The 24,881-nt window shown below is 29.2% G+C and overlaps 1 protein-coding gene across 1 annotated transcript in view; it reads right to left on the reverse strand.

The window, feature by feature from the left end:
• Positions 1 to 24,881, reverse strand: part of LOC129975756 (glutamate receptor ionotropic, NMDA 2B-like) — a 145,619-nt gene that overhangs the window by 46,075 nt on the left and 74,663 nt on the right. Inside the window, exons 6-9 of the mRNA XM_056088951.1 lie at positions 20,243 to 20,463; positions 5,715 to 5,862; positions 4,170 to 4,356; positions 3,163 to 3,288 (exon numbers count right to left, since the gene is read on the reverse strand). Coding sequence (XP_055944926.1) covers positions 3,163 to 3,288; positions 4,170 to 4,356; positions 5,715 to 5,862; positions 20,243 to 20,463 — 682 coding nt within the window. The remainder of the gene's footprint in view (positions 1 to 3,162; positions 3,289 to 4,169; positions 4,357 to 5,714; positions 5,863 to 20,242; positions 20,464 to 24,881) is intronic.

A 24,881-nucleotide genomic window follows, 5' to 3' on the forward strand; every position in this document is an offset into this window, starting at 1 on the left:
TTATTTGAATCCTTCTCCAAAAAATTTTATTTTAGCAAAAATTAACATTAATATATTTTTATCCTGCATAAACTTATGCCTCATATAATGCAAAAATAAACCATGATTTCAAAGACTGTCATATATTTCGAATTTGGTTTATCATTAACATTGTAAATGCGTAATAATGATTGATAATGTAGATATCTAGATACTCGCACCATTTTGCCTTCATAAAAAAGTGTAATGAACAAAATAAACTTATTACAATTTATTTACTATTTTATTAATTTATGTATAAACATGTTTAATTTTCCACATAATCGTCATGAAAATTCAGGCATAATTTATATATCTGGTACAAATTTCCTATCCTGTTTTAGAGTTCCAAATTAAATTGGAATTATAATTCTAGCCTCCCAGTCTATTTTTTATTTGGGAGAATAGACGAAAAATCTTCAGTTCTCACATTTTAACAAGATGAGAGTGGGATGAGTGTACAAGGTGATCACAAGATCTTTTCAACCACTTTATCTCGCCTGATATACACGAAAAGCACCGGGAACTCCGGCAAAGAATTAGCCGACCAAAGTGCATTTGTATAAGAAATGTGATATTTAGACAATCATGTCTTTCTCTTACTTTTTATTATTAAAATGAAATTCAAAGAACATCCAGACTAACGAGGAACTTCAAAAGAAGACTAAAATCTATTTCGCACTAGTGGCTGGACGTTTTTCAAAGAGGGGATCGAAAACCTCATCCACAGATATAGCAAATGCTTGAATATTAAATTATGTTGAAAAATAACTATACTTGCAGGTACATTTTGGCAACAAATACATTCTGTTTTACTCTTGTCATTTTTTATGTGTATGTTTGTGTATATGTATGCACTATATATGCGTGCGTGTTCGTGTGTATATATACATATATATGTATATATACACATGGGTATACATATATATGTATATATACACATGTATATAATACACATGTTTATACATATACATATACATATACATATATACATATATATATATATATATATACATATATATATATATATATATATATATATATATATATATATATATATATATATATATATATATATATATATATATATATATATATATATATATATATACACAAGAGTGCACATATATATGTATATATGCATACGTGTGTACGTATGTTTGTGTGAGTGCGTGTGCGTGTGCTTGCGTGCATCTGTCTGAGGTGTGTGTGTGTGTGTATATGCTGACACGCTTTTGATGTAAAATTTCCAGCACGGAGATGCCGTATATACCGTTCATCTATTCTTTATCATCGTTACGTATATCATTGTAAAAGAACCGCGCAGAAATTTTATTTGTCTTTAGTCTTTGTCTATTATACTCTAGTTTTAAAAATATTTTTCATAGAACTTCGAGTGTCTACTTATCTTACTAGTTTACATATAGGTTGCAAAACGAACTCTAAAAATTTCAAATTTTATATAAAAGAAATCATGACAAAATTTATGATTGTTGAATATTTCATCATCTCAAAGGATACATTGAAGATATTTTTTAAATTGTATAATTAATCGTTATAATTAACAATTAGTTTATAACTGTTCACATTAATAATAAGAAAATCGAATAATTAATATAACTTTCGCTACAATATTGAAGGATATTAGTTGACATCATAATTCATCTCACATTCTCTGAAGCATGTAATGATAGATAGTAGTATTATCAACTGACATCTTTATACTTTGAAAGAATCTCTGTCTTTTCACTTCCCGTACAGTTAATAGATTACGTAGTTTCCAGTAGGCACATTGTAGAGGTGATATTTGCTGATTTAATGGGCAGACAGAATTGTATCGACAAGCATAACATAATTTTCAAGTATACATAATTGCATCGATTTGAGAACAACACTCACATTTACGATGAATTGCGTATTAAAATAACAAAAGAAATTGATTTTTATATCTTGAACAAAACTGTTTACTTTTTCGTTGCTCATTGTTATTCGTGAATTTGAAATCAACAAACTTTGAAACATTTTAAGAGGATCTCCAATAACGAATATAAAATCGATATTCTGAAAAGAAAATGATCAGATAATATAGGTTATTTCCTCCTATAGACAATCTTATATTATCATGATATTTTTGTTTACTTTATTTATTCTCCTGAAAATCTATGCTAATATTTTTAAAACGATTTTGTAACTAGTAAACATATTATTGTTAAACATTAATCATATTTGAAAGTATGAGTTAACTTATTTATGAAAAAATATGATCTTCAAATTTTCATATCCTTTCACATTTCAAATAAATTTCTATAACTACTTTTAAGGTATTCTAGAATTGTAAGCGCAGATTTATAAGTAAGAAGCAACCCTTAACTAGGAACATTATCTGAAAGTAAAATTCCTAAAATTTTCAATTAATTTTATTTGTATATAAAATGTATAATTGCTTTAACATTCTTATAATGATAGATAGGGTATTCACATAGTGTTTCGGAGACTACTAAACTTATTAGTACAATTCTAGTTGTTACTTTTTCGGAATCTGTTCTATATTCGTCCAAAAATAAGATATCAAAAAAGGGACATTATATATTAAATTGGTACTTGTATATTAACAGCATACTAACGATTTATCGCCAATGATGACATATTAATCATAGTTAAAATGTGTCGACTTTCGATAATGTCGTTTGGTTAAGCCTAAAGTTCGTCGATAACATTCGATTAAGTCAAGGACTCATCAATGGAGGACACTAAATATACAATCATAAAAAATGTATAAAGTTTTAATTAATATTTCAATTTTTAATTTCTTTTTTATTATCTATTCATATTTATTGTCCCTATAGTAAAATTCCTAAAGTTCAGCAATAGCATTTTCGGTTAAGACAAAAGCTTCCTAACGGCAAGTGTTTAATATGGAAGTGCAATTACAAATGAGAAATGTATAAATTAACAGTTTTATTTAATCTTTCAAAATAACTTTTATTTTATATTATCAATGATATTTTCACACGTATTGTCTCTACAATACATTTATGCATACATTTTTTAAAAAAATTAGTCTGCATTTAGAATTATTTTAAAAACAGTATTTATAAAACATATATTATACATAAAAAATTCTTTTTCAAATAACACACCTACCTCTTGGTGGGACCATTTTCATATCGTATCCGTAAGGACTCAACCACTCGAAGAGAAATATTGCTAAGGCTGCACCTTGTATACTAACTAGTAAAATCATCAACCAGGACACAGTATCAAAAGGTTCTAAAAATAATTGTATTTTGGAAAAAATAATTCATTTATTATTAGTAGAAAGTTTAACAAAATTGCATGGATAGTAATAGAGTTGAGTACTCAATGATTTTTCCAATAATATTAATGCTTTTTATAAAATATTATAAATAAAAATTTTATTTATTTAAAATTCTGGAACTTATTTTTGCTCACCGAAAGGAGTTTCAAATATTGCAAAGTTATTTTTCTCTTTAATGAACGGTTTGAAACTTAGATGTAATGAAATTATTTTAAAATTAATTTAAATTCTTTAATGATAGCAATAATTTAATATGATTCAATTATTTCAATATAAGCAGAAATTATATTTCAAATAAAAATCGTTTGCAAGCGACTATGAATTTTCTGTAATTTCTTTAGAACATTCAATTATTATTTCGCACTCATTATGATAGAATTATTAATAAAAAAAGGTTTCGCAACATTTTATTTTAACCTTAGATTCAACTGTTTAGAAAGACAATTGAAATCGAAAATATTTATTAAGAACGATTTATCCTGATGCATGAAGTCAAGTTATAAATCATAAACATTAATATCTGCAATAATATTATTTGAACTGAACTGATATTTTATGTATAAATTACAATTTAATATGCTGAATATGATAATTAAAAAATATCGTCTATTTATAGCATATACTGATTATTTAATCTGTGAATATAAAATTAAAATCTTTTGGTTACTAATGGGTAAAGTAATATTTTTGAAAAAAAGAAATTGCCAACTTTTGATTTTTTTGAACAATAACCAATTTTTGATCTGAGCAGCCACTGGTTCTATCCGCTAACAATCAAAAGCAATTGTTATTCAAGATTGAAATTCAGTTTTAGCTCAAGGTCTTCACTTACCTAAGAAGGCTTTTGGTGATATAATACCCGTCCTCTTGGCTACAACGATGGCTATCCCCGTCTCTAAGAATGGAACCGTAAAATCCACAACAGTTTGTCGATCTGAATTTATCTTTATTGATGTCACAACTAAGTCTGCCTTATTGTTGAGAATTTCAGCAATCAATCCGTTCCAAGTGCCATTTGCCTAAAAATGTAAATATAACTGAAATCGAAAATTAGTCGATTTTTAGAGCTCCTTTTCGACAGGATTTCCTTAGATTATTTTAAGCGAAAAAAGAAATTTATAAATTATGTAATGAAAGGAGAATTCTTCCACTTATTTGATTTCTTTTCCTTTTTTTTGAATTTGTTATCTATTTACTGTTAAAGTGGTGTTAGCCAAGTACAATGGATATCCCAATTGAAATGTCAAGGGAAATACAAAATGGGGAAAAAAATATTAAACAGGGTTTTTTTTCGTTTAAATTATTTAGCTAGATATCTACCAAACATAAATTTCCAGACAAGGAATATATTTCCAGACGAGGGAGGGGGAAGGGGAGGTTGAGAGAGGTGAGAGTTTTAAAATTTGTTTTCGTATTATGTATTTAAATTATAAAATTTACCTAAGAGAAAAATTTTAATTATAAATTTTCAGATATTTTAAAAAAAACTGATAATATAAACTATAACACTTTAATGTTTTTTAATAAATCAAGAGCAAATGTAACAAAAATAGAAATTTTAAAAAATGTTTCATATATAACTAATTATTTAATTTGACAAAATATAAAATTTCACTTAAGTACGTGCTTTATAGAATGGAATAAGTAGTAATATTTTGAAATCAATAATTTCATTTTATTTCAAATATCTGAATTTGTTGTAATAAATTGGATAAAAAAAATTCTACTTTCTGCAAATTAGAATATATTAACCGAAAATAAATTATTTATATTCCAATTATTTTATCATTTTCTACAATATCGAATGCCATCAAAATGGTTTAGTTTCAAAGAAAATAAAAAAAGGAGAAATTACATTTCGAAACGAAAATTTTATTTTCTAATAATTTATTTTCGGGAAAACATGAAAACGATTTTATACACAATAAATATATATATATATATATATATATATATATATATATATATATATATATATATATATATATATATATATATATATATATATATATATATAAAATGTGAATTTCAAATTTAATATTCACCACGGTTTTATTTTTATTTTATTTATTATTATTATTATTATTATTATTACTAAAATTGGCCTTTATGCTGCCATCTTAATTCGAAGAAAAAAATGCTTGGAATAATTTTTTTTGCACATGAATTTTGATTGACAGTAATAATAATTAATTAATTTGCCATTTTGAAACTTCCATTTATTTTCAACCAATTCAAATTTTCAAAAGAAAAAAAAATCCCTCTAAGCTAGAAACTATTGGGGATTTATGAATTTGCTTGGTATTCATTGCTATTTATAATATTTATAAACTTTCTAAAATTGAAATATAACAAAAAAAATTCCAAATTTACTTACATTCACAACACCCCATGCACCATCCTCTACTTGATATAAATCGTAAGTAAATTTGAGATCCTGAGAAAATTTCTGCAAAAGATCGATACAAAATCCTGAGCAGCATTTGTAGAATTCTGGGTTCTTTAATGCAAGAGTGTGATTTATCCTAGAAAGTAAAAATAATATACGTAAAATATTTTGAGTTCTTAATTTAATTCCTGTTATCGATGGCTTCAAAAAACTTGCAAAATTCTAGAATCCAAAATTCTGTACTAGAAAATGTAATTTTATATTTTAAAAAATTACAGCAATCAATCTTTGATCTAAAAATACATTAATAAATAAAATGTTACACTACGTTGTGACTAACAGTTGATAACAGCAGTCATGTTGTCTTTTGACTAAAAGCGGAATCTTCCGGAGGCAGGTCATGAGGAAAATTAACGCATAAATTTAAATAATCTTTGACTAACAAAGGCAGATTGCAAGTAAGTTTGAATATTCAATTCATATTCAAAATTTAATTCTCATTTCTTTCTATCTTACAGAATATTAATTTAAAAATATCCGTTATATGTTAAAAACATCATATCATATCGATTATGAAGTTTTAACACTTCGTTTCAAAATTACATAATGAAATATTTATCTTACTTATTTTAATTATTTTTTTAGTGTAGTAAAATTATTTTAGTGTGATACTAAAATTTATAATTCAGGAAGTGAAATTAGAAAAAAAAAAGCGATTTCTATTCATCATTTATTTTATTAGAAATACATTAAATAATATAATTAATTATTCTTATCAAAAATAAAAATGATCTTTTAAAAAGTAAAACCATTTTTGTTATCTCTCATAAAACAAAAAAAAAGGAGATTTAACTGTGAAGCTTTGTATGTATACGTGATGTTATTTGAGATAAAATTGAAAATATTTTTTTCCCCAGTTATACTTCGTTCTTTTTAAAAATACTATGAAAATTAAATATTATTGCACTAAAAAAATCTAAATTATTATAGAAATGATAGGCAGTTTATAATTAGAAACATTTTTATAGCATGGCTCTTTATATAATTGCTGAAATAATAGAAAATTACAAAAGCGCATTACTTTATATCAACTTTTGGTTTTTTATTTATGTTGGTTTTATATTCTATCTATTCAAATTTAATTTAATTCTAAATAAATATTCGTTCTATGTTATACAATAATACGAATGAATAGACTTTCATTTTTGCGATAAAAGAATTTTTATCGTTAAATCTATTATTTTTTGTGTTACCTTCGCAGATTTATATTAGCGTATTTTATACTTTATTCATTTTATTCGGAAAATGCCATCATTCACTTTTACTTAAAATTCTTGTCATTTCCTTTTTCTACCAAAGAATTTCCATCACGTTTGGTTCCTTAAGGGTTGAAAAAAAAAGAAAAAAAATTAAGACACGATTACTTTGCAATGAATCGAAGGGAATAATAAATCGAAGGAGATAAAAATTGTAAAGGTAGAAACTTTTAACAGTATAATTCTTCATATCTATTTTTATGCGCATTTTTATATTGCATTCCCAATCGAAAATTCTTTTCAGACTTTTCGAAATCACGTTTATCTTAAATCTTGAAAGGTGAAAGAAGAATATGTGGAGAAATAAATCGATTTTTTTTTTAGTGCAGAAACTAGTCAATAAAAATAGAATTGGGAAGTTTGCAATTTACAAATATCAGATGCTAGAAATATATATATTTTTTTAAATTTAATGCACTTTCAAATATTTTTATAACTGATGATTAATCTTCATTTTAAAAAATTATGAGTTAATTTCAGTATGTAAAATGACTATATCATTGGTATATTAGTAAAAAGTAATTAAGTTAAAAAATAATATTTTGTAATTTTAAAATTTATCACTATAATGTAAGAAATTGTACCTATAAATATATGTATTGAATTACCGCCTGCAATAATGGGATATTTGGCTGAAATTATATACATATTTTTTTCTGTCACAGAAATGTCATTGTAAATTTACCAGATCAACTTAATTATTTTTTTTCTTACTGGGAAAATAGAAAAATGTAACATGGTATGGCATACAAAGTCTGTTACGAGATTTTTTAAATCTGCAAAAAATCATTTATTACTTATTTGATAGTATTTATGAAGATAAGTTTGGTTACAAATAAAAGTAACGATGCTTCCTGTAAATAAGTATTATAATTCATATGATGGAATACATAATGTAATATACAAAAAATGGATAATATTGAATAGAATTCCTTTTATTTCTCTTCATGTTTTATTTATCTGCTAAGGATCTTAAATACTTTTGATTTATCTATATTTTTTTCTATCAAGAAAATAATGAAATTCCGCATTTAATTGCTTTTTACTCTGCTTTAAAAATATTTATGCAATGAACAAAATTGAATTTATTTTCAGAATCTGCATAATATTATACGCATGTCTGTACATATAATGTGTGGGAATTATATATATATATATATACTTAGGTATACATATATCATATTTCTTTTTAAACAGAACGATTTACCTCAGATAGAACCCATCAAGAATAGTACTTGATGGGAAAAGACGACATATAACGTGTGGAATCCTCCAATAGCCTAATTAAGGTGTGAAGTTTGTGTTATGGAAACTTCGAGAAATGGGGGGATAAATTAAGTGAGATTTTTGAAATATTGGCCATCCGAACAAATAACCTGGAGAAGTCTGGAATTGAAGTTACCAATTTTTTTTCTGCCAAATAACTGTTCCAATTTCCTTGACCTAGGTCTCCATTGCTGCTGTCAAGTCATCCAGTGTTGAAGGCTGAGATATATACTATGCCTTTCAGACTTTCCCGTAAAAAAAATCACATGGTTTAAGATCCGGAGAGTTTGGTGCGTACTCTATATCATTGCTTGTTTTCGTAATGGAATCCAGCCCTATCAGTTTATCGTGAAAATGTTATGCAAAGAAACCCAAGTTTCGCTGAGTACGGTGATGACTAGCATCATCTTGCACATATCGCTATCTTGTCTATGCCATGCAAGAATGGTATGACCACCGTCTTTCAACAAGTCAAAATAAACTTTACCGATGCTGATTTCGAGAAAATAAATTGGACCAATGATGCCTTTGTCAAATAACTGTGAGCCTAAGTGGGGGTAGTGGCCAAACTACTGCATGATGAGAATTTTGAGTGGAACAGAACCTCCAGTTCTGTTTAATAACATATCGTTAGTGGTGAAAGTGCGCCTCGTCAGTGAACCAGATTTTTTATAATCAATCTCACCACATTTTACGTTATTAAACATCATTTTTGAAAAATCAAACAGTTTAAATTCATCCAAATTGGTCAATGGATGATTGATTTGAATTTAGTTAGGGAACAAAGTCGCGACCCTCCTCATTACCCGATGCATCGTGCCATCGAGTTGCCATGCCATCTGTAGTACTGAAGTTGATGGACTCGCTTTGCACACTTCTTTCACTTTCTGAACATCAGCTTCTGTTCTTACACTCATCTCTTTTTCCCTATCGCTTGCACATTGTCCAACACAGTGCTGGTCTCCTTAAATCTTTAGGGCGTTCTTTTGGTCGTTGTACCATTTATGTTCTGTTGATTGCCGTGTTTATTCTTGAATTTTTTCGCCACAGCCACTGGTAATTGCATTTTATGATAAGTCAGCAACATGAAAACACAAAGATCAATCGAATATTTACTCATTTCAGAACCACAACGATTACTTACAGTACACAATAATTTCTTAGCAAGTAATGCGAGACACAATCCCATCAAACATATTATCCAGCCTTATTTGCCGTCGCAGGAATTTGCATATTCACTTGCAGGCAAGCGTTTCATTCCATTGCTTGCCACAACTTTGCATAATCAATTATGGAAACTTCCATGTTGTGGAATCGTTGTATGCATTGTATTTTGAACACAAACAGTTGGACATAATAAACGTTCTTTATTTAATTAGATTATGATGCTATAATCGGGGGACCTCACATGATATACATAAAAATACTCGTCTTGGCATGTTCCTTCCGAATATACTTTGTATACTTTGCTGAACACCCTGAATGATCCACATTTTGAGCATTTGATTTGAAAGATTATTCAAAGTTCTTTAATCCTCCATCAGGCACATGGTATAATAGCCATATTGTTGAGACTCTACCTGAATTTCATTTCATTCAGTCGTTTCTCCGCTAATAAGATTCAAAGATGTGGGATCGTAATGTGAAATAATCCACTCGTTATTAATCCGACTCCATTTTATTATCTATCTAAATTACAATTCTATTTACATGCTATATTTATATTTAGTTGCCATATACAAAAACATACATTGGTTTCGCGCGCAGTTAATTCTGATTTTAGAGTTGTAAAAGCAAGTTATAGCTCTAGTATGATTAAAGTTAAAATTAGTTTTTAGCCAAAGGCGCTCGTAACATCCTCCCACCTTTTGATTTTTAAATTAGGAGGTTACAAAATCAAAATTAACAAAATATTGCATTCAAAATATTTAGAAATCAAAACATGAAATGCACATATTTGAAAAGTACATAATAAAGTTTAAAAGTTAGTTAAAACGTGAAGGTTTAACCACTTTTCTTCCACTTCTAGTTTTTGTTTCATAGTCGTTATTTTCCGAGCTCGGGATTTCGATTTCTTCATACGAAGCAACCGGTTCGTTTTTTCTCGCACCCACAGGATCGTCATGGTCTAATTCCAAGGGGTATAAACGTTGCACTGGACGCACAAGTTCCCCACTCGCTGTTTTTAGCTTCACTACTCGGATGCAGCCATCTTTCCCAGGAAACACTTCGATTACCAATCCCAAAGGCCAGTCTAGTCGCTTTTTGATATCACTTTCAATTATAACAATATCTCCCACTTGCACTTGTCTAGATTCCTTTCCTTTTGGCTTCTTCTGGATTAACAAGCTTAGATATTCTTTTCGAAATCTTTTCCTCAAGTCCTCTCGTAATTTTTGTTGATACTGATATCGTTTGGAGATATTTACTTTATCCAAAGTATCCAAATCGGGAACTCCTACCTTTGTAGTCTCTTGAATGAACATTGAGGGAGTCAGTGGAATTAAATCATTCGGATCTTCCGATAGATAATTCAAAGGTCTAGAATTGATGTTGGCTTCTACGTCACAAAGAATAGTGAACATTTCTTCGTAATGAAGCGATGCCTTTCCTAAAACTCTTCTTAAAAGCTTCTTCACCATCTTAATCATGCTCTCAAAAAATCCGCCCCACCAAGCAGCTGTTGGGGGGTTAAATTTCCACTGAATTCTTAAGACGGAGGCTTCATTGACAATCTTGTCCCAATCAAGAGAACCCATCAAATTATTTGTTCCAGTAAAATTTGTTCCGTTATCGCTGTATATAGTCCTAGGTCGCCCTCGTCTTGCGACGAATCTTCTAAAACCTAGAAGGAATCCATTAGTTGAAAGACTCTGTATTAATTCCAAATGAATGGCCCTATATACAGCGCAAGTAAAAAGCAAGATCCAGGCCTTTTTCCCATCCTTTAAATGAAGCGGCCCTGCTAAATCCACTCCAGTGACTTCGAATATCAAGGCTTCCCGTACACGATCTTCCGGTAGTGGCGCAGGAATTGATTCAATTTTCTTGCTCGTATATCTTTTGCATCTTATACACCTTGAGAGCACTTTCTGGACAGTTTTTCGGCCCTGCAGAATCCAAAATTTTTGACGGATATCTGTTAGGACAACTTGAACTCCAGCATGGGAAGAGATCAAATGATGTTCGAAAATCAATCTCTCCACTAATGGGTGCTTACAAGGCAATACTAGAGGGTATCTAAAATTTTCTTCATCATCTCGTCTAGTAATTTTAGTTTTCAATCTAATTAGTCCATCAGAATCATTAAACACACAGAGTGATTTAAGTTTTGATCTTGCATCTTCGTTATTAAAGGTTTCTTGTTGCACGATTTGTATCACCTTTCTTTCGGCGGCATCTAGTTCTGCAACAGTTAAAAGATCTTTCATCTTGTTAATTGGATTTCGGCAATTTTGTACAAATCGTAGCATCCATGCTATCATTCGCACAATTTTTGAATATCTTGAGAACTTGTACAAATACCAGGATTTATTCAGATCTGTAGAGTTGACCAAAGTTACGACCCTCTTTTTCCTTTCCCGGAAAACCTCTTCAAAATTGTATTCAGAGTCTGTCGCTGGCCATTCTTCTTCTGGAAGTTTCAACCACTGTGGACCCTCCCACCATCTCGATTTCAAAAATCCTTGGATTGAACAACCACGGGAAGGGAGATCAGCAGGATTGCAAGTGCCTGGGAGATGCTTCCAAGCATCCTTTGAAGAAAGACTTCTTATTTCTTCTACTCTGTTATTCACGAACGTACCCCAATGATCTTCTTTTTGAATCCAATGAAGAGCAACAGAAGAATCTGTCCAATAAAAAGTAGGTACGTCTCTCAAAGACATAGAATTTTTAATATCTGAAGTTAACCTAGCTCCAATGCAGCATGCTAGTAATTCTAGACGAGGTATTGTAATAACCTTTAAAGGTGCTACTCTACTTTTTGCCTCTATAAAATATATTTTGACTTCCTCTCCCAAGGTATTTCTCAAAAATACGACAGTACTGTATGCAACTTTGCTGGCATCACAAAAGGAGTGAAGACTTAGTCCTTCTGTGCAGCCATTGATCTTTACACACCTAGGGATCTTAACTTCAGACAGCAATTTCAAATCAACAATCAAAGTTTTGAATTTTTTCTGAATGTCATCTGGTAGAATTTCATCCCACCCTAAGTTTCTTTTCCAAATATTTTGCACTAAGAGTTTTAAACATATTGTCACAGGACATAAAAATCCAAGTGGATCAAATATCTTTTGAGACGTTGACAGAATATTTCTTTTACTGCAAACATCAAAATTAAATTCTGTATTTTGTAAATCACAGAAAAGGAAATCTTCATTTGTATTCCATAACAGTCCAAGTACTGAGGTTGGAACAGTTGGCTCGTCCCGACTTAGGTCCCTTGTATATTCCCAACCTCGAAGATCAAAACAAGCCTTGGAAAGCAACAGCTTTGCTTCTTGAATGAATCGGGTAAGATCATCTTCATTGCGCACGGATGTCACACAGTTATCTACATAAAAGGAATTCTTCAATATTTCGGAGGTTTCAGGAAAGCACTCTTTACTTTCCTCTAGATGATTCATCAAAACCGCTGCCAAGAGGAAAGGACTACAAGTGAGGCCAAAAACAAGACGGCGGTGACGAAGTATCTCAAATTTTCTTGTTTCGTAATCTTTCCACCAAAGAAATCGCAAAACATCTTGATCCTCTTTTGCAATTGAGATTTGAAGAAAGGCTTTTTTAATATCAGAAATTACCCCAATGTTATTTTGTCTGAATTTTCTTAAAATGGGTGGAATTTGCTCTATTAAATTTGGTCCCTTTTCCAGACAGTCATTTAAGGACGGAACTTTCTTAACTCGACAAGAAGCGTCAAACACTGGACGTACTTTGGTTGATGAGTTTTCCTTAAAAACACCTCGGTGCGGCAAATAATAACTTGGATTTCCCTCCTCCATTTTGGGCACTTTCTCTATTATATTTTCCTCAAGCCATTCTTCAAAAACAGCCTCATATTCTGCATATTTCTTTTCATCTTTTAACTTTTGTGAAGTACGGATACAACGTTGTTCAGCTGTGGATCTATTGTCTTGTAGAATTTCTTTTGCTTCTATCCAAGGTAGCTTAACTATGTATCTGCCATTTTCATCTCTATCCACTGCTTTCATAAAATGATCCATTGCGTTTCTTTTCATTTCTTCTTTAGATTTAGTTTCAACTGGATCCATAATACCTAAAGTTTCTAATTTCCAAAGATCAGAGATAGAGCTATTTTGTATTAGCATTGAAGTCACCAGTTGAGTGGAAGTATTTTCCTCTTTTCCTCCAAAAACTTTACCCATGATCAGCCAGCCTAATTTTGTTTCATATGCTACTAATCCACATTTCAGAGCATATATATTTCCTGAGAATAACTGTCCGCAAAAGTCAGCTCCTATCAGCAATTCAATGTCCGGACAATCTTTGCCTTGATCAGAGAGTATTATATTCTTTTTCTTCAACTCCTTTTGCCAATTTCCTTTGTGGATCCGAGGTATTTTTCCGCATATAATTGGTTGATCGAGGACTTGCATATCGTAAGTGAATCCCGTATTCAAATTCTGAAGGGTTATTTCATATAGTCCATGATCTTGTTTTTCTAACGTAGATCCACCAAATACCGAATGTATGATATTTTTAACTTCAATGGGCCTCAGATTCATTTCTTTAATTGTTTTCTCTAATAAGTATGATCGCTGCGAACCACTGTCAATAAGAGCTCGTACTCTGCGTGTTTTTCCTTCTGCTTTAATATTAACTTGCAATGTTTGAAGGAGAACTTCTTCAGCAGCACACTGATTGGATAAATTGACATTTAGATTCTCTTCCACCTCAGGTGTTTTGACTTTTGGTTTGTTTGTTGGCAGATCTGGACACATCAAAGTCCAATGCCTCTTATTACAAAGCAGGCACTGTACATTTGACTTGCAAATTCTTGACCTATGGCCAGGCTTTAAACAAGTGAAGCAGCATTTTTTATTTTTCAAAATCTTTTGTTTCTTTTCAAAATCAAATTTTTTGGCATTGTAACATTCTTTGCTTTCGTGAGGGTTTTCACAAAAAACGCAGATGGTATTATGTTTTCTTTTTTCTGTACCTCCTGAAAACAAATCTGTAGCAGTAGCCACAGAATCAGAATTCCTCTCCTTACACACCTTAGGCGCAAATCCTGATCTCGCTAAGCGAATTCTTTCCTCACCTTCTATTTCTGTTTTCAGAAAGAGTAATAAGTTTTTCAGTTTTTCTGAATAAGCATTGCTTTCCGGGTCATGATTTGCTATTATAATTGGATTACGCAGCCATACCCTGAATATATCTTCAGGTATGCAGGATTCCACCAGGGGGAAAAGCATTGCTGAATACTTGTCTGATGTTAAACCAATTGATTCTAGAGCTCTTAAGTAAGTTTCTAATTTATCATAAATTTGCGACGTGCTTAATTTCCTTTTAGCTTCTGAAGCATTTATTATAACTAATTTTAGTAGCTCACGAACGTAGTATTCAATAAGCAACTCATCCTTTCCGAAACGCGATTTTAAACTTTCTATTGCCTTGCAATAATTCGCATTTGTTGGAGGATAACTGTCTATAATTTCCCGAGCTCTAGTTCCTTCACTTACACATTGGATCAAATATTGAAATTTGTCTTCATTTTCTAATTTATCATCATCATGAATACGCTTAAATTGACTCCAGAAAGCCAGCCAATTCTTAATTTCACCGTTAAATTTAACGAGTTCTATTTTAGGTAACTTAAGTTTTCGTTTAATTCTAGGAGAAACAGAACCAACGCTTTCCTTTTCAGCGTAAGAAAGTTTAGTCAAATATATGTCCACATTTACTTTCGCTTCAATCATTTTTGTGCTGTATTCTTCGATTTTCATATACTCATCTTCATACTTTTCGGTATCAGAATTTTCCAGAAGAAAACTACATATTTCATTATCTAATTTGGCCAAATCCGAATAAATTCGTTCCAAATTGCCGAAAAGTGATTTAATCTCTTTTTCCTTAGGTTCATCGACCTTTAATCTTTCAATTAAAACATTATACGTTTTCGTAAAGTTAGATCTAATAGGTATTCGCTTCTTAACGGACATCTCCATTTTTATTTCACTACTTAATTCTTATTGCAAATAAAAACAGACGTACCGTATTTTAGCAATCACGTCCGGGTTCACCACAATGTTGAGACTCTACCTGAATTTCATTTCATTCAGTCGTTTCTCCGCTAATAAGATTCAAAGATGTGGGATCGTAATGTGAAATAATCCACTCGTTATTAATCCGACTCCATTTTATTATCTATCTAAATTACAATTCTATTTACATGCTATATTTATATTTAGTTGCCATATACAAAAACATACATTGGTTTCGCGCGCAGTTAATTCTGATTTTAGAGTTGTAAAAGCAAGTTATAGCTCTAGTATGATTAAAGTTAAAATTAGTTTTTAGCCAAAGGCGCTCGTAACACATATATTGCGTGTTCAATTTTTTTCTTTCATATTTATGAAGAATAGGGCGTTTTAAAAAAAATGATTCACTCTTTTCTGGATATTTCGAGTTAACTCGACAGATTCTTGGATATCAAGTTTCACTATACTAATCCTAAAAGCAGTAGGTTTCGTGAAATGGTTTCCAAATTTTTTCATTTATCTCTAGTGTTTATTTTATTCATTTTATAAATGTATCATTCAAATTTTTTCGAAAGTTATCGGACGTATTTTCAGCATGGCTGCCCTGGCTTTCCGCTAAAATGGCCGAAAAATTTCAAAATCTCTCGAATCCATCTTCCGTGAAAGAGACAGGAAGAAGAGTTTCGCGGTGAAAGAGGATTTGAGAGAGAAAGTAGTATTACATCTAAAGATAAGGTGGAAAAACGACAGTTAAACTGATTCCGAGTGAATATTTTCTTTTGATGGTTTACGTTTTAACGTTTTTCTACGTTTCATTAAAAAAAAATCAATAAATATTTTTAATAATATTTATGCTCCTTTAAATCACAATTTGAGTCAGTTTCGTAAAAAAATCTATAACTTCGATACTTTCCAGTGTCCTGAAAAATAAATATTTCTTATTTCGCAATGATTTCTGCTGGACTTTCTTTTTAAATATCTCTATAAAGTTTTGTGATTATTTCCAGAACGGTGAATTGAAATTTAATGTGTTTGAATATCATTAAGAAACCTTTATTATACCGGCATTTTTGTGGGACATTGCTCTCGGGCTTCTCTTAGCGATTATTACCCCAGATGGAGTATTAAATCTAATTGTCTTACCATAAGTTAATTCTATACATAGAGAAATATTTTATAATATATAATCCTACTTTTAGGAAAGTAGGATTACCTGCATAAAGTGAAACAGCAAGAGTGATTTCTTCGAAATTTTCTAATCCCCACTAAAGGTGTTGCTTTTTCTTTATCCTCATAAAATTGTGAACAGCGAATACCTTATACGAATACGTGGGGTTAGTGAATGACGGTTACAAAATATAGATCTTTAGCATGAATTTAACATTTTTTACTGAATCCATACAAAAATATGTATTTTTAACACCTTCTTGCCAGCCGATTGTGGACAAAAATTGGCACAAAATTACAATTGTAGTCACAAGATAAGATATGGAATTTCATTGATTTGAATTTATCATTTATTTTTATTATATTTATTATGTTTTTATGATAATTTGGTTTAGATTTTGATACATATCTATATTTTTGTTCTTAAAAATGTGTCCAGAATTTTATCTACTTAGCTTGTACCGTTTTATATTTCGAACAGCTTAACAGGCAGAATTCCTGCGATTGCATTTCGCTCAATATTTTATAGCAGTCAACAAGTTTCCAAATATCAAGTCTTAGCATTTAGTTCAAAGCCTTTTTGAATTATCCTCTTCATAGAAGATACATGATGCCAATTTCAAATGTAAAATTTTTTCAAAATTTAGAGTTCGAATTTTTTTGACAATTATAACATATTTCCTCTATTTAATATATGAGATAGTTAAAAAGATGGAAATTTGAAGGACAAGCATTTTGTACACAAAACAGGTGGGCTTGTTTATTCTTTGCTTTAAGTTTTCTTTGTTCAGTCTTCAGGATTGTAAGCAATAATTGGCATGTTTGAAAATGGCCTTGATATATAATTTCAGTGTATACAATGGGTTTTTATTAATATTGAATTCCAAAGTTTTACCAGAGATTTCAGCTGTGCAATAATGCTCCAGTAAAATCTTTCCGTTTTTTTTTATTCATTTCCATTCTTTTCATCACACATATTGAAACATCAACAAAACCTATAACCCCACTTCAAAGCAGTTTAAATCAAAACCTTGGCAGTGGTCTCCTAGAAAATGTTCCTCATAAGATCTAATAAATCAGATATGCTCTCTGCGATGGTAAAATTGCAAACCTAGATGAAGACCGTGAATGACAAGAATTTCCAAGTTTTCCTTTTCAGATTTCCGCTCATCATCTTTTTGTACAAGTGAAGAAAATCAGGTAGTCTCTTCAAGTGCATTTTATTCGACCAATTGAAACCAAAGTTTTCAACAGAACTACAACATTAGTAGCAAGATCATATACCAAATTTCATATATTTAAAGTTATGTGTTTCTGAGATATCACATTCAAACACCTTAGATATAACATCTTGAAAGATATCCAGTCCTTTTTATGGATTTAATTTAAAATCTAATGCAGATTTACATTTTTAAATCTTTGAGTCAAATATAATTCATCGAGTTTGTTACGTTTCGTCATCGTGATCCCAAGCATTTGGACAGCTAGACACCTTTTCTAAGATTGGACTTAAAACTTATTAGAATTTACAAATGTCGTTTAAGTACCACGCAATTACTCTAGTTTAAATTATTTTGAGTTATTGTATTCACGGACTGACAGACATAATTCCAAAAACATGTTTCTCGTACTCAGAAAGATCTGACACTTCCCAATTTCTATTCCTACGAGAAAATAAAAAAGGAAGAATTATGTATTGTTTTCTTGTGTTTTTGTATATTAAAAAAAATCAACCCATGGCATTTTCTTTGAAATGACTAAAAATTGAAACTTTCTATTGGTGGGGATTTTTTATAAATATATATGTTACAACAATGTTGATATAAATAAAGTTTATAATCTATGAAACACTGACTAATTATATAAACTACATTCTTGTCTTTTGAATGTAAGTTCAAACCTCCCAGACGTTATGCTTTGCAAACAGCTATGGACATTGTTGAATATATATATATATATATATATGATTAATCACGATTTGCTTGTTTTAAAATATGTATTGTAATTACTATCACTAAATTCACATTTTTAACAGTCTACACTTAATACCGATGAACTATTAATTGAGAAGAAAAAAAGTTTCAAATCCATATTCAATTACATTCTTTGCTAATCACGCATGCTAATAATTTTAATAGATTTTATAAGAAATAAACGTTTTAATAACGTATAATATCTAATTATTACATTATACAAGATATTTAAGATTCAAATCTAATTAAACTTACTAACTATTTTAAGTTTCTATCAAGTCTTTTCAATAAAATATTTAGCTATAGGTATCCAGTATTCTATCAACGTCTATGAATATGGCCAAAATTATATACATTTTAAACTTACTGCGTATGATTTTTGTTTTTGTTTTATAAGGTGCAATAGCAGTTTGATAAACAAATAAATAATATTTCTTTTTAAAATTTTTCAATTATTTATAAGTTGAGCTAATGAATCAATAAAGGAAACGAATTATCAGACGCAAGTATGGTAACCTTTGTTAGTTCTAAGCTTTATTTATTTTAATTAGTTTTTTCAAAACATAAAATCTTTCTATTTTGTATACTTATTTACCATTTTGAATAATGTACACTGCTTAAATTCACTTGAAAGAATATTAGCTTTCTCTATAAACCTTTATGAATGTAGGAAATCTTAATTTTTTAAACTCTTAACTCAAGTTTTAAATCATTATCGTTTTGAAACAACCAGAATCATTACATGCATAAACATTTCACATTTCCTAATACAAATGGAACAGGCAATTAAAATTGATAGTTAACAAATGGTAGCATATTTCAATTCAAATTCACATTCTGCTTTTTTTTTTTTAATTTAGAAGAGTTATGGCAAAAACCTCTATAATCGTTTTTTTTTTTTTTGTTTCCTTAACATGTTCAGATTACAATGCTTTGTAGCATCAAATGACTTTGATATTATTTCTATATATATATTTAAAAAATATTTTTTCTGGATGTCAATTTTTTACATTTACAATTTTCTAAAAATAAATTTGGAATAAGAGTCATAAATTATTTTCAGCATCATCTTTAAGTTATTGAATATGTTTATTGTTATGGATTCCTTACATAAATTTTTGTATGAAAATATAAAAATATTCGCTTTATTGATTTATTTGTGATGTTTATTGATATATTCGTTTGTAATATTTATTGATATTATGGTCTTTGGTATTATTAGTAGGCAATTTTCGAAAAACATTTCACAAAAAAAATTTTTTAACACGGTTTATTAAGTCATGGATTTGAAAAAAAAAATATTTACATTTTATAATCATGGAATTAATTAAGAGATTAGAGGAAGATATGAATTTATAATCACCACACATTTTATAATTACGTCATCGTGTAAAATGTTGTTGCTCTATTTTTCTAAATGCTGTTGCTCTTTAAACTAAAGTGAATGTTCTATTTTATCATCAGATATATTTTCTAACAGCTAACCTCACTCTAGATTTGAAATTTAAATCATATATATAAAAAAACCGAACACATGAACTCGAGATCTAGCTTCAAAAAATACTCACCCAACAAGTTTATGTTCAGGAGCTACTCTGCATCTTATTGACCTGCTGGTTTTGCATTCGCCCGTTTCGTTGTCTGGTGGTAACAAATTTACATATGGGGGTTCTTTCAAAAATGTGATTTTCAAGTTGAACTTTTCCGGTACTCCCGGAGGTGGAACGGGGCTGTTGCCAGGCCACACGATGTCTTTTATATCCAACTTGTTGCCTTCCCAGACGCCAATCTGTTGAAATTAATGCATAAAATATATCACGTTATTTCAGCGTTCCTCGTAGGTTTACTCTATTGTAGATGAAGAATCGACTCAAAGAAATATGGGGATTGCAGATTTAGAATTTTGAGGAATAAGAATTTATATTTTTGTTTATGGGTGAAGAATTTCGGAATTGGAAATTGAATTTAAGAAACTAAACCTTGGAGTTTTAGCACGCTATTTTAATGTAAATTGCCTTGTAATGCAAGTGACTCACATGCAATATGTTCGTTTCAGCCGCATGAATTATCCATGCTTCATGTGAGATATTTTGTTCTTTTTATCCATATCACATTGAACATATAAATGTATAATAGTTGGTAAAGAGTGGTCTACAGACCACAATAAGCAGAATTGTCTTATATTTATAACGAGTTATTTTTTCTTTTTATTGCTTGTTTTGTTGCTATCTACTGATCTATTTGATGACAAATATTGACTTCGAACTATGGAATTGATTGATTCCTCTTCATCGAATACTATATCACCCAATATTTTCAGGTATGCTGAGCCGGCTTCATGGCATAGGGGTAGCGCGTTTTCCTTGTTATCTGAGCGTTCTGGGTTCGAGTACCGGTTTGGGCATGGTTGTTCTTCCGTTGGTCTATCTGTGAATGCATCTTTCTGGAAAAAGGGGTTGTGCAAGCCTATGAGTGATGCGTGAGTAGTAAAGTCTTCCTCTTGGCTCTAGTTGGTGCTGCTAAAAAAACAAGAAACGCTCCCCCACCGGCTTTAATCGCTGTCTTTGTAACAGCGGGCTTGTCCATAAGGCAAGTGCCATAAGAAACAACAATATCATGCTGAATGTGGAATTGTATTCATTCATCAAATCCTCTTCATGGAAGACCGTATTACCCAATAAATTCTGTAACTACCCATCTTCTTCCTTCCTTCTCGTAATTACCCATATTTCTTTAAAAATGTATTCAGTTAAATACTCAAACAATTTATGATATGGGCAATTTCATACTGGATTACTTTTCTCTTTATTGTACTGCAAACAGAATGAAATTGATAATAAGCAACAAGAACAAACCCGCACATGTTTTGAATGGCATGAACTTCATTTTGTCTACTTTGCTTGGGTTTTTTTTCTTGGAGGCTAAGTGAGACCTATTTGTTTCCCTTTCAAACATACTATTTTTTGATAAATTAATTAAAAAAATGTTTTGTCAATAGTTATTATATGAATATTTTTGTGATTGGCAGTTAATATGTTGTTTCTCTTAACCCAGAAAGTAAAAGCAATTTTTTATGTTGAGACGATTAACGAGCTAAAATTTTTAACACTGCTAATAATATACCATGTATCTACTCACTTTGCTATTTTAAATTAGCAGCATATTCCATGTTGTTCTTTTTTTGCAATATAAAATCATTATCAATAACTAGGAGCATAACTGTGATATATAAAAATGCTACACCTACAAGATCAAGATATACATAACATACACATTATGTTGTTACACGGAACTGAACATAATGTTACGTTTCTGTAACCATATTTAACAGGCAAAAAACTGTAGTTGAGAAAATTTACAAAATAATAATACATTTAATCATAATAGATGAAAGAATAAAACTATGATTGAGAAAAATAATTAAAATAATATCAAAAATAATTTAAGTTTCTCAATCTGTTAAAAATATATTTAAAATGTGGTAATTGATGATTTCACATTTCATTATAAACGTGAAGATGGAAAGTATCTTTTACATTTTTTATCTTCTTCAAAATGACTAAAACAGTAATTTGTAATGGCTAAAAATGTAATAACCATAATGAGGCAAAAATAAAATAATCCCATAATTTAAATTAGAAATGAAAGCATATAATTATTGTAATTTTCAATAAATATCAATTCGAAATTTAGGGGAGTTAATATAATTCTAAATAAGACATTATTTAAATCAATGATTAAAAACTAATAAATTCCAAAGATAATTAATAAAATATTGAAAACTCATTTAAAAATGAGTAATATTTTTCTAAAGGATAATTTAAAATGTACAAGTTAGCGTATTTAAAAATATAAAATGAAGCAAAATTAGCTAATAATAGATATAAAAATAAAGAAAAATAATGAAATTAAAATATTTCATGGAACAACGGAGCTAATTTGGTTTTTAGTGTAATAACGAGAAACAATTTTGGAAATAGCTCGAAATGATTTTTAAATCCACACATTATGGATAATTACGTAAAAAAAATTGTTACCTAATATTATATTTAGGATAAATTTAACAATTATCTTATCATAGGATAATTTTTGAATAGTTAAATGTCTTATAAGTCCTTGTTAAGAAATAATATTTTTTGGATATACTGTTGAAAAATTCCAACACTTTATTTAATTTTTAATTAATTCTAATTTTAATTAACTTCTGGATTTTAAAAAGTTTACAGTGATGTTTTATTTTATTTTCATGAATAAATATACAAAATTTCATAAAAATTGGGTAGAAATAAAATGCTTTTATGAATCTCTCTGAGATATTCGAATTTATTTAAATAGATTAAAAAAGAGGATCTTTTTAGGTGATGAAATTTATCAAAATTAAATCTCCGATAGCTAATATTTTCGAATAGTAGGTAGTGTATTTTTTCAATTGGGTAGTGTATTTTCAAATTTTCATTTTTATCTTTTGTTTAATGATTTACATTTTTTATATTTTATATCACTGCCACCATTATTTTTTACATCAAGATTATTTGATGAGGATTTGTGATTGTATCCATATTTCTATATTTGAAAAGAAATTTTTGTTATGAACTACGATATTTTTTACATTTATTTCTTACGATTTAGTATAATGATGAAAAATTAACTTCTGAACTTTGAAACATTGACATTGGCTTTTTTGAAAAAAATGTACCCCATTGTGTGAATGTGGTGAAATATATATATTTTTTTATGAATCGCTCAGATTTTTGAATTTTTTTTGTGGATTAAACAAAGACATTTCTACGTAATGAAATATATCGAAATTAAATTTATATTTACTAATTTTTCAAATTACAGTTTATATAATGATAGCGATGAATATTAATAATATATCCGAAATAAATTAATCGCTTCTTTGTGGTACACTTATTTATGTTCAATTCAAAAATTTATGACATTCTATATTTCAGAACTCCAACAGTATTCTTTTTTTCATCCCAAGATTATCTTATATTTCTCTTAATTTTATACATATTGCTATACTTGAAAGAGAAGAATTTTATTATGAATTATAATACTTTTTTACGTTTATATGTTACATTAACGAAACAATTTTTATATAATTTTAAGACGATTATTCTGGTTGAGTAATTACATCGTTATTATAATTACAAAATTCTACAGGTTATTAATGTTATTATAAAAATATTTTATAGTTCAGGATTTATTTTATTCTAAATTAAGAGTGTATATAAAATTCAAAATTTATTATAAATATATTTTGAATATTAAGATCGAAATATATATTATTCATTTGAAAATTTATTTATTTTGGAAAAACTTATAAAGGAGCTATTGATAAATTATCCTGCCACGAAGGCAAAATATAGTTCTACAAAGTTATTTTGATGATTTGGAGCTTGAAATGAAATTATATTGTTGCAACCGATTTCATTTCAGACAAGAAAAGAGAAAAATTCATTTCTTTAATTAATTTCTATTTCTTAAATTAACATTTATGTTAAAAAACAAAGTAAAACTCCAAAAATATTTTTTAGATGGATGTTATATTGATTATAGACTACTTCAAGCAAGTTTATTTCAGCTTTCAGGAAACTGGCATTATTGAAGAAAACTGCTAAAGATTTTTATATTTTAAACCGTAAATCACTGACTGAAAACTTTCATGGATCTTATTTTCCCGTTTCATCAATTACTTAGTGCAATACGATAGAGGAAATCCTATTCTCAAAGACTGTAAATTGGAGAAGTTACGACAGTTATTGACTGACTGAAAAGATCAACTGACATCCGTCTGAAACGGAAGAATAGGTATTTTAGGACTATTTTTTTCTATAGTCATTTTCCAATTGGATCGAAAATAAAAGAGAAGGTATAGAGTTTGTGCCCCTATTTAAAGTTTTTATGTTCGTGTCTAGACAGGCAAGAAAAGTTGTTCGATATAAAAAAAAAGATGTGTAGCTTCCATGGTTCAACACTATCATTCGATTCAATTTTTATTTTTTTATGAAGGATCTCCTCCTTTGCTATTTTTTTGTATTAGAGAAAATTTATCTAATATGATAGTATATGTGACTTAATCATATAGGAAGTGTGAATCTCAAAAAGATTAACGAGTTAAGTAATAGTCGAATTGTCAAAATCTTTAAGTGAATAAATGGTTTTAAATATCTACATGTAGCTTACATGGATTGTATAAAA

Source organism: Argiope bruennichi, chromosome 7 (genome assembly GCF_947563725.1).
Source record: "Argiope bruennichi chromosome 7, qqArgBrue1.1, whole genome shotgun sequence".
NCBI lineage: Eukaryota > Metazoa > Arthropoda > Arachnida > Araneae > Araneidae > Argiope > Argiope bruennichi.